The sequence below is a fragment of the Toxotes jaculatrix genome, chromosome 24 (genome assembly GCF_017976425.1).
Source record: "Toxotes jaculatrix isolate fToxJac2 chromosome 24, fToxJac2.pri, whole genome shotgun sequence".
NCBI lineage: Eukaryota > Metazoa > Chordata > Actinopteri > Toxotidae > Toxotes > Toxotes jaculatrix.
In genome coordinates this window covers 6,657,084-6,672,215 of record NC_054417.1, presented here as the reverse complement: position 1 = coordinate 6,672,215, position 15,132 = coordinate 6,657,084, and the positions used below count along the sequence as shown (strand labels likewise).

At 41.7% G+C, this 15,132-nt stretch overlaps 1 protein-coding gene across 7 annotated transcripts in view; it reads right to left on the bottom strand.

The window, feature by feature from the left end:
• The window catches only part of LOC121178074 (receptor tyrosine-protein kinase erbB-4-like), a 242,733-nt gene that overhangs the window by 80,026 nt on the left and 147,575 nt on the right, over positions 1-15,132 (bottom strand). For all 7 annotated transcript variants that reach the window (XR_005893457.1, XR_005893458.1, XM_041032583.1 and 4 more), the window contains exons 12-16: positions 14,385-14,590; positions 12,528-12,660; positions 7,985-8,078; positions 5,862-6,016; positions 2,152-2,196 (exon numbers count right to left, since the gene is read on the bottom strand). Coding sequence is in view for 5 of the 7 variants with exons in the window: in XM_041032583.1 (XP_040888517.1) it covers positions 2,152-2,196; positions 5,862-6,016; positions 7,985-8,078; positions 12,528-12,660; positions 14,385-14,590 (633 nt within the window). In the remaining 2 variants the exon portion in view is untranslated. The remainder of the gene's footprint in view (positions 1-2,151; positions 2,197-5,861; positions 6,017-7,984; positions 8,079-12,527; positions 12,661-14,384; positions 14,591-15,132) is intronic.

Here is a 15,132-nt window from a genome sequence, read left to right as displayed (position 1 = left end):
CACAGCTATTTCCGAGTGCTAGCTGCTTCCATTTTCACAGGTCAGAAGAAAAAGCCACTGAGGGTATGTGCTCTTATTACTTGGGTTGGTGGAGAAGCTACAGTTTGCACTACACTGGACTGGATTTCCTTATACTTCAGCCAGTCATCTTTAACAAGGACGCAGTAACTCAGAGTAAAACCTCAAATAAATGAGAAATTAAAAGTGCCCATCCATCACAAATTACCTGTGTATCTTCAGGGGGGGAAATCTGCTTAAGGCAAGCCTAAAGGTTGGAAGTTAAAAGCTCTTTCTCTTCACTAATGATGGTACTAATGCATTTGCCATTTACATACCTCTTGCACCTGCCTACTGTCACGCTACCACTCAATTCTGTCCTTCTATTACTCCGTCTTTCTTTATTCTTCCCCTCTTTCCCATCTGTATTCCATTTTCACCCTCTTGTCAGTGCCAGACTCTTGTGTGCCCTCTTTTGTTTTTTATAACACAAGCACATAATATAAAATAACACCGGCTTCTACCTGATACTTTAAGTTCAAAACTCTATTAGCTGTAGAAGCCATTAGCAGCTAATGGAAGACTCATGTACCATGGAGCTATGGTAGAGCAAAGTGCCGCAGCGTTCGCCGTATCGATTGTGACGGACTTAAAGAAGCGGGATCTTGAAATTTACAAAGAGGCTGTGGGCTTCGACATAATGAGATATACAGCCATGTGGTGAATAGTAATGCAGCAGTTTGGAATGATTAGGTCGAGAGGGGGTAGAGACACAAGGAGAAATGACGAAAAAGGAAAGAACCTTATGGGGAGGAAATAAAAAGACATGGAGGAAAAAAGAAAAACAAAGCAGAAAACAAGAGAAAAACATCTAAAAAGGGAACAAAGGGACGGGAAAGAGACATTTGCATTCAGCGCAGGAGACGAGAACGAAGGGAAGAAAGAGAGAGAGAAAAAAAAAGTAGGAAGTGAGACACTGGTGGTGAGACAAATAACAGAGAGTTAGAAAGCACCTAGGTGAGAGACAAGGGAAAGGACATCTCTAATTAGGAGGAAAGGGTTTACAGCAGGACAGGCGACACGGGGTCACCAGATGAGACAGTAATAATGCCACTGTAAGAACAAAAAGAATGACTCGGAGACTGGAGTCTCAGCAGAAGCCTCCCACAGGAAAGCAAAAAGGTCTCCTCTCTGTTTCCTCTGTTTAAAAGGAGCTCAGGACCCCATTTTTATGGGTTTGCTGGTTTGGTTAAATTCTAATGTCTTTGTCACTCTTTTAAATTTGCTCCAATTGTAAAGATCACTTCTTTTTATGGGTATTTAAATAGAGTTTTTGTGTCTTCAGGCTATTTAGGCTGTTCACACACTCTGCTACACTTTCTGTTAGCTCTGCTCAGTTGTTGTTTTTTCTCTTGCTGATATTAACGTTGATAAATTCTTATTATCAGTGACTGCAGCAGTAGAAGTAGTAGAGGTAGTACGATAATGTAGTGAGCAGAGCTGTTTTAGAGTCTTTTCCATCAGGTCTCAAGTACATTTGCTTTTCAAAGCTGCATCAAAATTGACTTCAAGAGAAGTCCAAGTCGAGTCTCAGGCGTTAACATTCATGGCTGAAGGTTGACTCGAGCCCAACAAACACCGAAAACAAATCTGTTCTACGTTTTTAGGGCTTTTAAATCTAAAGTTTACACCTGTGATATTATCAGAAGGTAAAAGTAATAATAGCACAAGTATGGGACTTTAAGAAGAACACAACCAACAGCTGTTGTGTAACTAGTGCTGATTCTACTCCACCTTGCCCACTACTATGGCCATAGACAATAATTTTGACTACATTAATAATAATAAGGATTCATAAATCACCCCCCCCCCCAAAAAAAAATAAGGTTACGTGTGAGTGAGTTGACACAATATCTCTAAAATATAAGTGACACAAATGAGACCACCAGAAGACATAAATCAGACCAACAAATAGAAAAAAACTGTTATCTGTCAAATGTGGAATACAGAGCTGACAGAGAAACAATTCTGTGCTATATGAGACGTTAATGAGTATAATGGAAGACACTTTTAATAAGGACTTTAAAAAGCAGTGGCAGGCTCTGATGGTGGTCTCCCTGTCCCACATAACAAATGTGTCCTGAGATCCCTTACCTGTCCATCATCCCAACACAATCTTGAAGTCTTGGCCCGACACACCTGCAGGGCAGAAAAACCAGAGAGATCATCCATTAAATCAGGGACAGGTTATGAGTAAACCTCATGTTGTCTTTCTACCACGTCAATCAGCTGTCACTGGGCAGGGACCTGTGGAAAATTGAATCCTGAGCACGGCTGACCGCTTGTCAATATGACAGCAAGAAGCGTTTGGGTGGGAAAGCATTGTTCTGGTTTGTTTCACGTGATATTTAGATGGATATCTGGACCGAGAAAACATTCCTGACTCATCTGGATATCAGAGCATTTTCTAACCAAAGTACTCTGTTAAACCTGCCTGGGAATCAACAGAAAACAAATTCATATTCCAGTGAAGGAAACTATGGAACCCATTCACTATCTGTCAAAAATTTATATTTTCTAAAGAGACTCAAAGTGGTGAGAGTATTTAAGGAGAAGGCCTTTTTGTTTCTCAATTGATTTGTACTTCTCTTCACTTTCAAAGCTGAAACAGGAAGGAGGTTGAGAAATATTGGGTGTGATGTACAGTGTCAGGTCAGTGTAGGAGGCGTGTGGATGAATATATTCTGGAATGACAGGGTTTACTGTTGAGCCTTCAAGGGGTGTTACTGGCCTCATAATACATCCCCCTCATAGCAGCTTTACTAACATCCAAGCCACATTTGTGCACATTAAATTAAGGCTGTTGAAATCCATTATTTTGAAAATTAACAATCTTTTATTTGCCATTTGACTGATTCTCCCTGTGAAGTAGCATCTTTATCAGAATCACATTTACCTTCTTTCCAAATACAAGAAACACTTACATCTTTTTTCATTACTATCTCAACAATCAAAGCCACTGGAACGTGGTGCTGATAACACTCTGATCAGTGAGAAGTGGAGTTTTTAACATTAGGTAAGCAGGAAGTGATTAGAGCAGACTCTTAGCTGCTCATTAATTCTCACTCCTTCAGTGGAGGACTTTGAACAGCAGGATAGACACAGGAGAACAGTTTTTGAATGCTACTCTCTGCGTGTGTGTATCTGTGTGTGTGTGTGTAAGCTGCACGGGCACACAAAACACAACAAATTATATAGCAAATTAGGAGAGCAGGCTAACTTTGGAATTAAACCAGTGACAACTGTGGCTCCTCCAAAGTCGCTTTGTTGTCAATTAAATGGTGCACCAAATAGCTAATTAGTGAGCAATCAGCATCTGTATCCAATATTGTGTGTGTGGATGTGTTTGAGTGTGTGTGTGTGTGTGTGTGTACATGAGCCACAAAGTTTCCTTTCTAAGTCAACAAGAGTACAAAGGTCTGCCAATAAACAGCACACACACTTCTCTTTTTGTAAGATGTATCAGTATTTATGACTTATTGTTGGTCAGGTTGCATAATTAAGCCTCTGGTTTAATTATCTGCCCTCATGAAGCACGATACTGAGTCTTTACAAGCTCTCAAGGTGCTGTTTCCTTGTTGACACTGACCTCTGACCCCTGCAATGTCTCACTTTGGCTCATACCTTCAAATCCCCAGTCTCCGCCTCTATCTTGATGTTAATCCACAGAACCCTGGGGCTAGACGGCAGGATAAAATGACAAGGCCTGATGGAAGTGTTGTCATGCCAACTACAGATTAGTCCTCACAGTGTCGGAAATGTGCGGGTGTGTGTATCTGTGCAATGAAAGCTGTCATGTGAAGAATTATAACCTCACGTTTATCCTCTTCTCTGCTTCCCACCTATTTTTCCAGACTTATCTCCCATGCTACTTCTGCATCCATTGTCCTCACCTCTTCTTTACCCCATTCCTCTTCTTTACCCCCTTGTACTTTTTAAAAACTCCTTCACTCTGCCTCTTTAAAGCTGCAATAACATTATCAACATTTACAGAGAAGCTGCAGTAAAATAAAATGACCTCCTGCTATGTCAGAGACAGAACATCACGTCCTTTTCCACCTCACATCATCTCCCCAGCTATCTTTCTGTTGCTAGGTTTCAGTGCTCTAACTTTGTTTGCTGAGACCACTGACAAGCTCCACCTCAGCCCTTTACCCATCATCTTCTATCTGTTCTCTGAATACCCCCTCCCCATTCTACAGCTGCCTCCATGATAGTATGCTCCCAGTTATAATGAAAGGGTAAAAGGCCAAGACTCAAGTTCAAAGTCACAACCACACTGACTTCAAAAGATAAGCGAGGATGAGAGGATGAAGACATAAACCCAGCGCACTGGTTTGTAAAGATGGTAAATTTTCTTTTGTATCCACAGACTCCATGCTTTTGAAGACCCGTGCTGCTTTGGCCTCTGCAGTACACAGCTGGATAGTGGCTAAGCTGTGAGTTTATTTAGAGGTTTCTTTGGCACTTCTTTCACCATGTACTCAGAAACCTGGTGGTCATATTAAGTGACTTTGTATATAGATCTGTCATCTATTATCACCCCTTCAACCATGTAAAAAGAAGTCAGTGAACTTGGTAAATACTGCAAACAGGATCAACAGGGGAAAGAAGACTATTTTCCAACTATTGCTTCAAGCCTAAAATTAAAAAGCCATTATCTACTCACCCTAAAACAAACCAAAAAAAAAGTTGAATCAACAAACAACAGATTATCAGATTAATCTGATGATCATTAACATATAATTTTTACCCATCATAAGTTCCCAGAGCCAAAAATGAGGTTTTCTGTTGGCTCGACATATCACAAGGGAGAAAGAAAAAAAAAAAAAAAAAAAAAAAAAAAAAGAAAATTCAATTCACAATGACACAAGACAGAATAAAAGTCATACAACCTCAAATTTGAGAAGCTGGAACTAGATAATGGAGATAGAGAATGTTTGGTGCTTTTGCTAACTAAAACGAATCACTCATCAAAATTGCGATTAATTGATGAACTGTTTCAGTGCTAGACTCCACAGTTCCACCTTACCCCTCTCCCAACAACTGTACCTTTTTGTGTAAATTTCCAAAAAGGGAAAAACCTCATTGTTTTGACAGCAAGAACAGCAGGTGTCCTCTTTATTGTTCTGGTTTAAGTAGAATAAGTCAATCTCTCTATTATTTTTAGCAATGCCACACAGAGAGAACTCTGTCTTGTAGCTGCAGTAACTCTATAATGAGGTAGGTTTGGTTCTTTTGGATCCTCAGCCCATACACAGCAGATTTGAGAAATCATCTCTGATAATTTTATTCTCCAGTAGATGTTTTGATTTGAGACTTTCTGTGATCACAGACAATTTGTATGCACTTTGTTCCAGCCAATATGACATGCGTTTTTCTATAGAATGTAGCTGTTACTCTCAGGCACCTCTTCCACCTACTCCTTCATTTGCAACCTTTCCTCTTTTCCTCTCTGCCTTTCTTATCTTACTTTTTCCTACTGTACTGGACTGGGTCAATGCATTCTGCCCCTGAGCAGACGGCGCCCCGGAGTGAACTACAGGTCATCACACCTACAGGAATCTAGGGGCTCAAAGACCAAGTCATATGCTCTCCCAGTCTTTTCCTTTCTCTCACTCCTTTGGAGAGAGGTGCTGCACGTCCATGAGGCCACCCAGGTGCAATGCAGCATGCTTTTAACAACATAAACGCACCTCAGCCAGAGGATGCCCAGGAAAGAACGAAGGCGAGCAAACTCTTAAATGAAAAGCATTAATTTTGTACACAGACACACACATCTCTATGTATCACCCTGCTCTTACCCCTGGGTGCAGTTGGCATGGCAGGGGTGGCACTCATTGTTGGCCTTGGCATATTTGAAGATGAAACTGTTGGCTCCCTGCAACCCATCGGGGCACTTCTCCACGCAGTTGGGTCCATCTTTGAAGTGCAGACACTTTACACATTGGTCTGGGCCCTGAGAGGAAACCAGAACAAGGAGGAGGGAGATGAGAGGAAGGGTTAGGAGGAGGTAGTGGACAAGGGGAGAATAAAGAAGGAAGAGGTGGAGGATGCAGCAAATGGATTAGTAAGAGGGAAAGGGGCGAATGAACAGGGAGAAAGAAGTGTAGAACAAAATGATGGGCGAAGAGGTGAGGGAAGCCAGCAGGAAAAATAAAGTTATGGAAAATGGAATGGGATAAAGCAAGAGGAAAGAAGTGAGATATAGAAAAATATATGAGAGAGGAGCGTAGAATTGAAAAGAATCAAATTTAAACCTGGTGAATCATGTCAATTTGCTCACTTCCTACCACGACTAATATAGCTAGCAGGACCCACATGAATTCCATTCAGTGATTTATAATGTGTTGAGCAAAACTGCCCAGAGTGTATTCCACTGCACCCCTGTTAAAATTGGCAAAATGCATATGGAATCAGGTCATGTCAAAGCATGGCACATCGAATGCGATGGAGGAGATGACATGTGGTAACTGAGCACGAGCTCAGCTGCAGCAGAATCATGAATAAGTAAAATAGCGGTGCACATGAATGTGTGTCTGAAAGTAGTAAGAGAAAAACTGACTGTATTCAGTGTGTGTGTTTATGCTCATGCGTGTGTCTGAAGTGATGAAAGTGCTGACTAAAGTGTACAGTTGTGCAAATACGGGGGTGTTTATGTGTGTATTTCCAAGAGTTGTTGTCATGAAGCTCTGTTGTATTCTGGGTGCAGGGAGTTTTGGTGCAAGGGCACTGTTGCTAATGACGACCACAGTGACCTGATGGACAGCTTCTCACACAGTCTGACACATTCAGACACACGCCATCAATAAACATTATTCTCAGTTTGCATGTTTGTGCCTATGCATGTGTGTGCGCGCAAGTGCGGACACATACAGATGTCTGAATGCATTCAAGTATGTCTGTGTATGCCATATGCATGTGTATTTGTGTGTGAGAGTGCCTGTGGATGATTGACTCTGGTGTTATTTACTAGCCAACTGTGACCAGCATCTCAAAGTCAGAAGCCTCTGTGCATTCTTGAGGAGTCTCTCTCTCTCTCTCTCTCTTTCCATCTTTTATTCTCTCTCTCTCTCTCTCTGGAGACAGCCAGAAAAGGTTACTCACACAACTACTGAATTCCACAAAATAAGTTGTGCAGCAGATTAGGTAAAACTTCTGTAATGTATACTACAAAAGTAAAATTAGCCTTTATAAACTGTGTAAAGCACCTTTGTTTGGCTCACGATTCCTTAAAGGATAAAACCAAACCCTCCTATTAAAGATATAAAACTATAAAAACATTTTTCATTCCAAAGAAAAAGCCAAGGAATTTCCTAGACAGTTGGTCGTTGTAGTTTTTAGCAAACATTACTCAGGTCTGGAAAACTCTGTCGTCTAGTATTACAAAGCACATAGTGAAATGACTCATGCAGCCTTGCATAGGCAGATTTGTGTGTACATACTGAGCTCATGTTTTGTGTGTGCACGAGAGCAGACGAGTATCTCTCCTGACATTTTAAAGGGAAATTCTAACATATTGGAGAGTCGTGGTGTGATCACATCCAAGACTCCAACAGCGACTTTATGGGAAGGTCAAAAACGAATCTCATTTTGCTGTTTTGAGTGTGCGTGTGTGTGTGCTTGCCAAAAGCATGCCTCCTAAAGTAGCCACAGTAGTTTATCATTCCTCCCATTAACCTACCATTCACCTTTGCAAACACAGCACTTATATCTTCTGAAATCCTGTGCGCAAAAACAGATAGACTCCCACAAAATAAGTTTGAAATCCACTTCAGCACGTAGAAGATATGAGACTATCTTACACAGAAAAATGAGAGAAGTGGTTTTAATCTAAAAGTGAGAAGTCTAACTCTAGGGAAAGTATCGTTAAGTGAAAAGGAAGTTGAGTCTGAGGATGTCTGAAGTGAATTCAGGAGGGTCTTACCTGGCCAAGACATGTCATGGTGTTCCCATCCATCTTCTCACATTGGCTGTCACACTCCAGACACACAGATCCATTGGCAAATTCACGCACTTTCCTGATAGATAGGGAAATCGAGATAGAGATGTATGTATTATAGATTTGAGCGTACCAACACTGAAATATTGATTAAGACCCTGCTGAGGGAAGATTTTGAAGCATGCTGTGTGCATATGAGCACAAGCTGTACATAGGAGCCTTTTGATTTTAAACCAATATGGGATACAGTATCGAGAAAGCAAGGTTAAACCTTCATTCACTCATGCCCATCTCCGAGATTCCTTCTTTCACTGATTGTTAGGTTGCCCTCTGGTAAAGGGGCACAGAGGGCAGGGAGCTGCCTAAGACTATTTGGTCAAGTTAAAGGCTTAGTATGGTCAATATGCTAAGAGAGAAAGGCCCATGAATAATGAACAGCTTTTTAAATCATGAGCAAACACGAGAAGATGTGTGGAGGGAGGAGGAAATAAGAGGAGAGCTGGTGGGAGGGAATGAGAGAAAAGAAGGATGGCAAAAGAGGCCAGGGAGAGGGCAGGGACTGAAGTTTGTTTCGGACAGGGTGAAGGGGGAGGAACAGAGGGAGTGTGAAAGGATGAGGGCAAAAAAAGGTTAAGGAAGACAAGCACAGAGGAATGAAAGAAAAAAAGGTAAGTCAGAGAAATTTTCTTTTTCATCCTGTTGAGTCACTGCAGTTTGTGCAACTGGTAGGAATTCTGCCATGCCCTTTGTTTAGCCAGTTAGAGAGATGCATGTAGCTCATGATGGTTTTGTTTTTCCGCTTAAATTTCTAAAAGAATAGAGGTAAACAATTGAGCTCGATATTGGGTTTATACACTGCAATTACATTGACAGAAGCTGCACAGAGCCAGGGGCCATACTGTTGAATCCTTATACGTGTATATGTGTGCGAGCGCGTGCGCGCGCATGCACTCGACCTATAAATTTCTCCCTTGTTTGTGCCCGAATCGGCGCATTATCTTTGTTTTTGAAGTGCGGCGTCTCTGGCGAGCAGAGGCTGGGTGCTGTCAATAAAAACCGCTGCCGATCAGAAACACTTTTCACATCAGAGGGATCGATCAGCCGATGCAGAGGACAGACACCCTCAGAGGAGGATTCACCCAGTCGCAAACAAACCCCTTTCTCACAGTGGTGGAATAATGAGTGTAACCTTGTGTGTGTGTTTTGTTTGTATTTGCATGAGATGCTACGAGGGCGAAATAAAGATCCAACAGATTCCTCCTTGTGAGATGCCATCTTGCACTGAGAAATTTGGATCTCCGGTGGGTGTTTTTTGCATTTTCATGTAGGCTTTGTGGTTCTGAAAGCTGCAAAAATGAAAAGAGACATTCTGACACTCCAGAGTTCAACTGTATCACATTAGCACAGTGTCTCAGATATCCAAACATACAGTAGGAGAGTTTCCTTACATTACCTGCGCAATCAGAGTTATGTTTTCACCCATCTGTTGGTTGGTTTGTTTGCTTATTTGTCAGCAGGATTATGCAAAAAGTACAGAACCGATTTGAACTCATTTGGTGGGGGACGGGTCAGGAGCCAGAGAGGATCCCTTTAAATTCAGGTGCAGAGCCGGTAAAAGGAGACAATCCAGGAATTTTCTTATCATTTCCCTTAACAATGACAAGACAGGGCATTTTTCATCATTTTTGTCAATATTTGGCCTTGGCAGAGGTTTACACTCTTCTGTGTGCCATTCTAGTTAATAATTTTCAGTGGACTCAAAGGAAACTCCCATTGCTCTCTTTACATTTCTCCCTTGTCTTTCTTTCCCTTGTTCCAAAATAAATTAGATTTCTCTCCTGGAAGCACTGCCCCGGGGAATCCTTTCGAAAAGGGCCCAGGCAGTGGAGAAAGATCTCTTTTGTTGCATGAGGGAAAAAACATACATGGAGGAGAATGTGTGAGAGACAAAGACCTCGGCAGCAGTGCTCTCTAGGGTCATTTCCATTCCTTCAAAGCCGTTCCTCCTGATTGGCCCCCTTCACGGCTGGAAGTGTGCGCAAAGGCCCCAACGGGGGATGGCCTGATGGGGGATTAGCCCTGTTTTAGCCGGAATTTAAGCAGGACTGTAGCCACCATTCAGACCTCTAAACCTCCAGCAAACCAGAGCACGGCCAACCCACCAGAGCAACTTTTTTAATTAAACACTTTCAACGCCTCCCTAATCTGCTTCTTCCCTCCTTCCCCAAACCCAGTGGACACCATCTCAGACTTTTTCTTCCCCCCTCACACTCCTTTGCTCTCCCTTTGTTTTATTCAACAGACGTATAAACTAAAGGGAATTAGTGCCTTTACTCATTAAGAATGGAGACATAACAAGGGCGAGCTGAGGAATCTTAAGATTCAAAATCACCAACCTGAAAACATATTTAATGAGCTAACGCTAAAGTCTTTGGAGACATACAGTCCAATAAAATAGATTCAGAACAACGGCAGATATCTATGCTGCATACAGTAGAAAATCATATACAGTAACTAAACCCAAGATTTTGAAAGTAGTCGTTCATTAGATTGTAAGATGCAAATGAAACAGGCAGCAATATGAAAACTGTACATATTGGTTTTATAATGTCCAGCTGTGCATTTATTTGAAAAAATAGGTTCAACTAAACTAATGTCCCTCATGAATGTGTGAACTCTCTGTATATCTCATAGAACAGTACATGACAGTAGGGATAGTCCCCATATTCATACAGTGGTAAACTCAAGCAGTTTCAATGCTGAAAAATATTTCACACTCAAAAGTGATGGCAATTGAATAAACTAGGTTTTAAAACTTTAAATGCCAGTGTTATTCAAAAGGTCCAAATGAAAAATATCAGGGCATCTGAACTGAAGACAGAATTCCTTTTAAGGTTTATAACCAACTAAAGTGGCAGATGAAACCTAGCTGTCTGTGTTGAAGCATGGTCTGTTTTTCTTTTTGTTTTTTTGCTGTCTTGTAAAATAAGAAACTGCTGAAACAGTCTCTCTGTATCTGTACTGGATTAGGGTGAAGTTATATTTAGACATGCAGCAGCCAACAATCCTGAATCCTGAGTTTACCTAAGTTTTCCATTTTATCATTGGTGGCAGTTATTGCACCAAACGTTCTATATACTACAGGCACAAAAACACCAAATATGATATTTGTCACTGCACAGAATAGTGTTGAACTAACACTTAGATAGTTAACCATGATTTTTTTGAAGTATAAATCAAGTATCACACTGGTTTGTGTGAGACAGAAAGCATATACTATTAAGAAACTATAAGAAACACAGGTTGTCCAAGGTTTTGATTTTTTTTTTTGCATTTTTGAAGCACTGGTACTTGGCAGGTGGTGACTTCTTACACCAGGCAAACCCTTAGGTTATAGACATTTTGATTCCACAGTCAGGCCCATGACACAAAGCAAGACGTGGGCCTGTTGAATAATACTTATAATGCATCACACTGACTGACTGTATTTACAGTACAGGAGACGAGTGTGCTTCAGCAGCTCCCTGCCACGCGCCTTTCCCTCGCCGGTCTTCAAAGCTTTCGCTGTGAGCTGTTTTTCCCGGCAACTTCAAAGCTTCCCTTCCACAAACGGTGCCGGGAAAGGACCAGCAACAAGTCAACATGACCGAGGGTTGCTCGCTCTCATACACCCTCTCTCGCACACACACACTCTCTCCTCTTCCCCTGGGGAAAAAAACGAGCTTGACATCATCGCTTGCAAGAAAGGCGTCTTTATCTTATGGCGGATGCTGCCGGTACAGTCTTGTTTTAGATGGATGCTTTCAAGTGCTGTGATTCACAACATCTCCACATTCATTCAAGAGTAGCACAAAAGGCTGGAAACTACATCTACAAAGAAGTGTTTCTCCCCAGGTGAGTTGGCAGTGATCTTTTTGATGTGCCTCTTGGCAGCGTAAAGCAATGACCTGAATGCAATTATTCACACTGCAAACAGAACATCAGTGGATTGTGAGGGCACTCTGACGGCTTTTGTCGCAAATGTCAGTCATTTCCCAGCTCAGAGCAGTAAACACTCATGTCTGTCAGCCCAAATGGGCAATCTGTAACAAAATATAATACTTCAACAATATGTTCAAATTGATTTTAGACAATGGATGTAACACGCAGCCAAATGTTCCTTTAACTGTTCACAGTGTGAAATCCCTTATTGGTTCATCTCATTATATTCATGCCAATTGGCAATTAGAATCTCCTCCTCCAGAGCCCTTGAGGATGTTTTGACTTCATTCTCATGCGTCAAAGCTGTTTAAATTGATTTTATTTCCTCCACTTGTCATGTATGGCGGTTTGAGAGGGAATTAATGCAGTCTCCTGAAAGTATAATGATGTGACATTCAGGAAAATGCTCATTTTTAGGGTAAGTTTTAAAGATTTCTGTCAGATCATCTCAAACACACTATCAGACACTTGTAGTACATTTGTCCAGAATCCATCAAATGAAGAAAAAGATTTTCAAATAAAAAGTGTTTGTCAACGGACTACTCACCCGTCAAAGAGGTTGCAGGACTCAACGCAGGTGCGGCCTCGTTTGAAATATCGACAGGAAAGACACTGGTCTGGCCCCGGGCCCCAGCAACCATCGTCTGAACACATCCGGTCACACACCATCCGCTGCTGAACTGTGGAGGGAAGAGAGAAGAATTAATACAAATTCAAAAATAAAAAAATGAGCAAACACACACACGCACACTTAAAGGCAATTTACATGCACAGACACACAATACTATAGCCTGCAGATACACACCCACACACATAATGCAATTAAAGCACAATGGAAACATGATACAGTACATAAATTACTCTGAATTGACCAATAATATGCAGGAACAGTGAAATATATCTACTTATGGTTCACATTAGTCAGTATTAGTCACACACATTTGTGTGTGAGTGTGTATGTGTGTTGCTCCAGCTGACGGCTGCCCAGCTGTGTGAGTAAACATTGGTATTCCCCACACTACTGCCATTAAAGACCACCCCAACCAGAACCCTGAGCCCTTTTTTCCCGGTCAAACCACAATTATCGATGCTGTCCATTGGACTCGGCGTGTCCTCCATCCGGTGAGTGACACCCACGTCCCTGGGAGTGCTGCCTGGGTGGGGGCTGGACCTTTTGTCAACAGCTAAACAGTCAGCGGAAGACACGGGGTTGAGCCTAATGAAGAGGCCTGTGTAAGGTCCCATCGATCGATCTCTAACACACACTCACACCGCACTCATTAACTGGCTAATGATATCAGCCGCAGCCTGGCAGGGCCAAGAAACACTACAGTGGCCTTATGTGGTCAGTTTCCACCATCTGCAGCTAAACCACATGTAGACTATTCATCGTTCCATCAGGTGTCCACTTCCCTGTGGCTAACAGTGAGCTTAATCCACTGCCGTGCATGACGCATTAAGCAGTTTCCTCACAGGGAGCTGAATAAGGGCTTTCACGGCAAAGGCCAAGGAACGAGAGACGCCTGTGATACCGTCGCCTTGGAAACAAGCATGTCAGTGTGTAAGGCTGGGGTGAAGCTGGATTTGTACAGATATGCAGGGATTCTAAGTTTGGAATTAATTAGAAGGCTAATGGGAGAGAAAATAAGAGAACAGGAGGACTTAATAGCTGTTTGGTTACCGCTGGATGTGTGTTAAGATAAATGATTGTGTGTGTGTGCGTGTATGTGGGAGTATGTAAGAGTTTCCTCAGGCAGTAAAGGCATTCCTCTACATGATTCACATGGTACGTCAACATGCCAATATCTGCCTCTTCATCACATATACATACAACACATATATACAAAATCTTACAAGAATAATAAAAAGAAAAAAGAAAAGAAGATTTTCCTTTAAAGTGGCTGGTAAATTTTTTTTCATCCTTAAACGCAATTAAGTGTATGAGCTCAACTTAAACCCAAAGTTATGCTCCAGTGTGTGTTTTCAGCAAACTGTGCCCTCCTTGAATGTATATCTTCTGCTCCGTGGCTGTGATGGAAGTTTAGCCATCACTGAGTCAAGGTTTTTCCTGTGCTCAGGAGATTTTTAGTGTGTTTGAATTTAATTAATTTGAGCGAATGTAGCAAATATTTGTGGCTTAAATTAGTGGGAATGGGACTTTATTCTCTTTCGCAACTCAGCTTTTATGGATATTGTATTTTAATTCAGTTATTTATTTACTTTAGGCAAGCAGGACTCGTGTCTTAAGTGTTAAATACTTGGTTTCCAAAGATAAGTCACTCTGACATAAAAAAATGTAAAGGGTTCCACATAATATACACAATCGCCATCTGGGAAAGAATCTACAATATTACTTAGACTCTAATTCCACCCTCAGAACCCACATCCCAGCACCACTACTCACTGCATTCCTTTGGATCCCTGTTGTTGCGGATGAGGACCTTCTGGCTTGGCGTCCTGAAGAGTGACGTCCAGTTGACGGTGTTGTAGAAACACAGGCGGCTGTTGTTGAAGATGTAGACGCTGCCGGCGCTGATCTCGTCCAGAGACTGGAACTGGAGCGAGGAGATCCAGCGCTGCTTTAGGATCAGCAGAGAAATACCACTTCCACTGCAGGAGAATAGAGAGGAAAAGAGAAAAAGAATTAAATTAAGAGGAAAAAGAAATAAGTTAAAGATAAAGACAGAGAGAGGGGGAAGAGGAGAGAGAGGGGAGGGAATCAGCAGAATTAAGGATTTAAAAGAAACAGAGAGAAAGGAGAAAGTCAGGATTCAAATGACAAAAAAAAGGAAAGGACAGAAGGACAGAGAAAGGTAGAGGCTTAGACAGGATGAAAAAAGATGATGGAGCGATACAGAAAGTAGGGGAGGAAGTAGAGGGAGAAAAGGGGAAAGATCATGAGACAAAGAGGTGAGAAAAACAGAAAAATAGACTAGTGTGGGTGAGAATATAGAAAGAGAAAGAGGAAAAAAAAACAAATGATAAAAGGGAAAGTTGAGGATAAAGAGAAGAAATATAGCACAGATGACGAAGATGAGGTAGATGATGAAGGATGTTGCTCCAGCCCTCAATGAAAGACTGCTGAGCTACATGTTCATCGCTGGCATTTGGAAAACAAGGTGGGATCTCCTCTGACTCTTGCCAGCACTGTG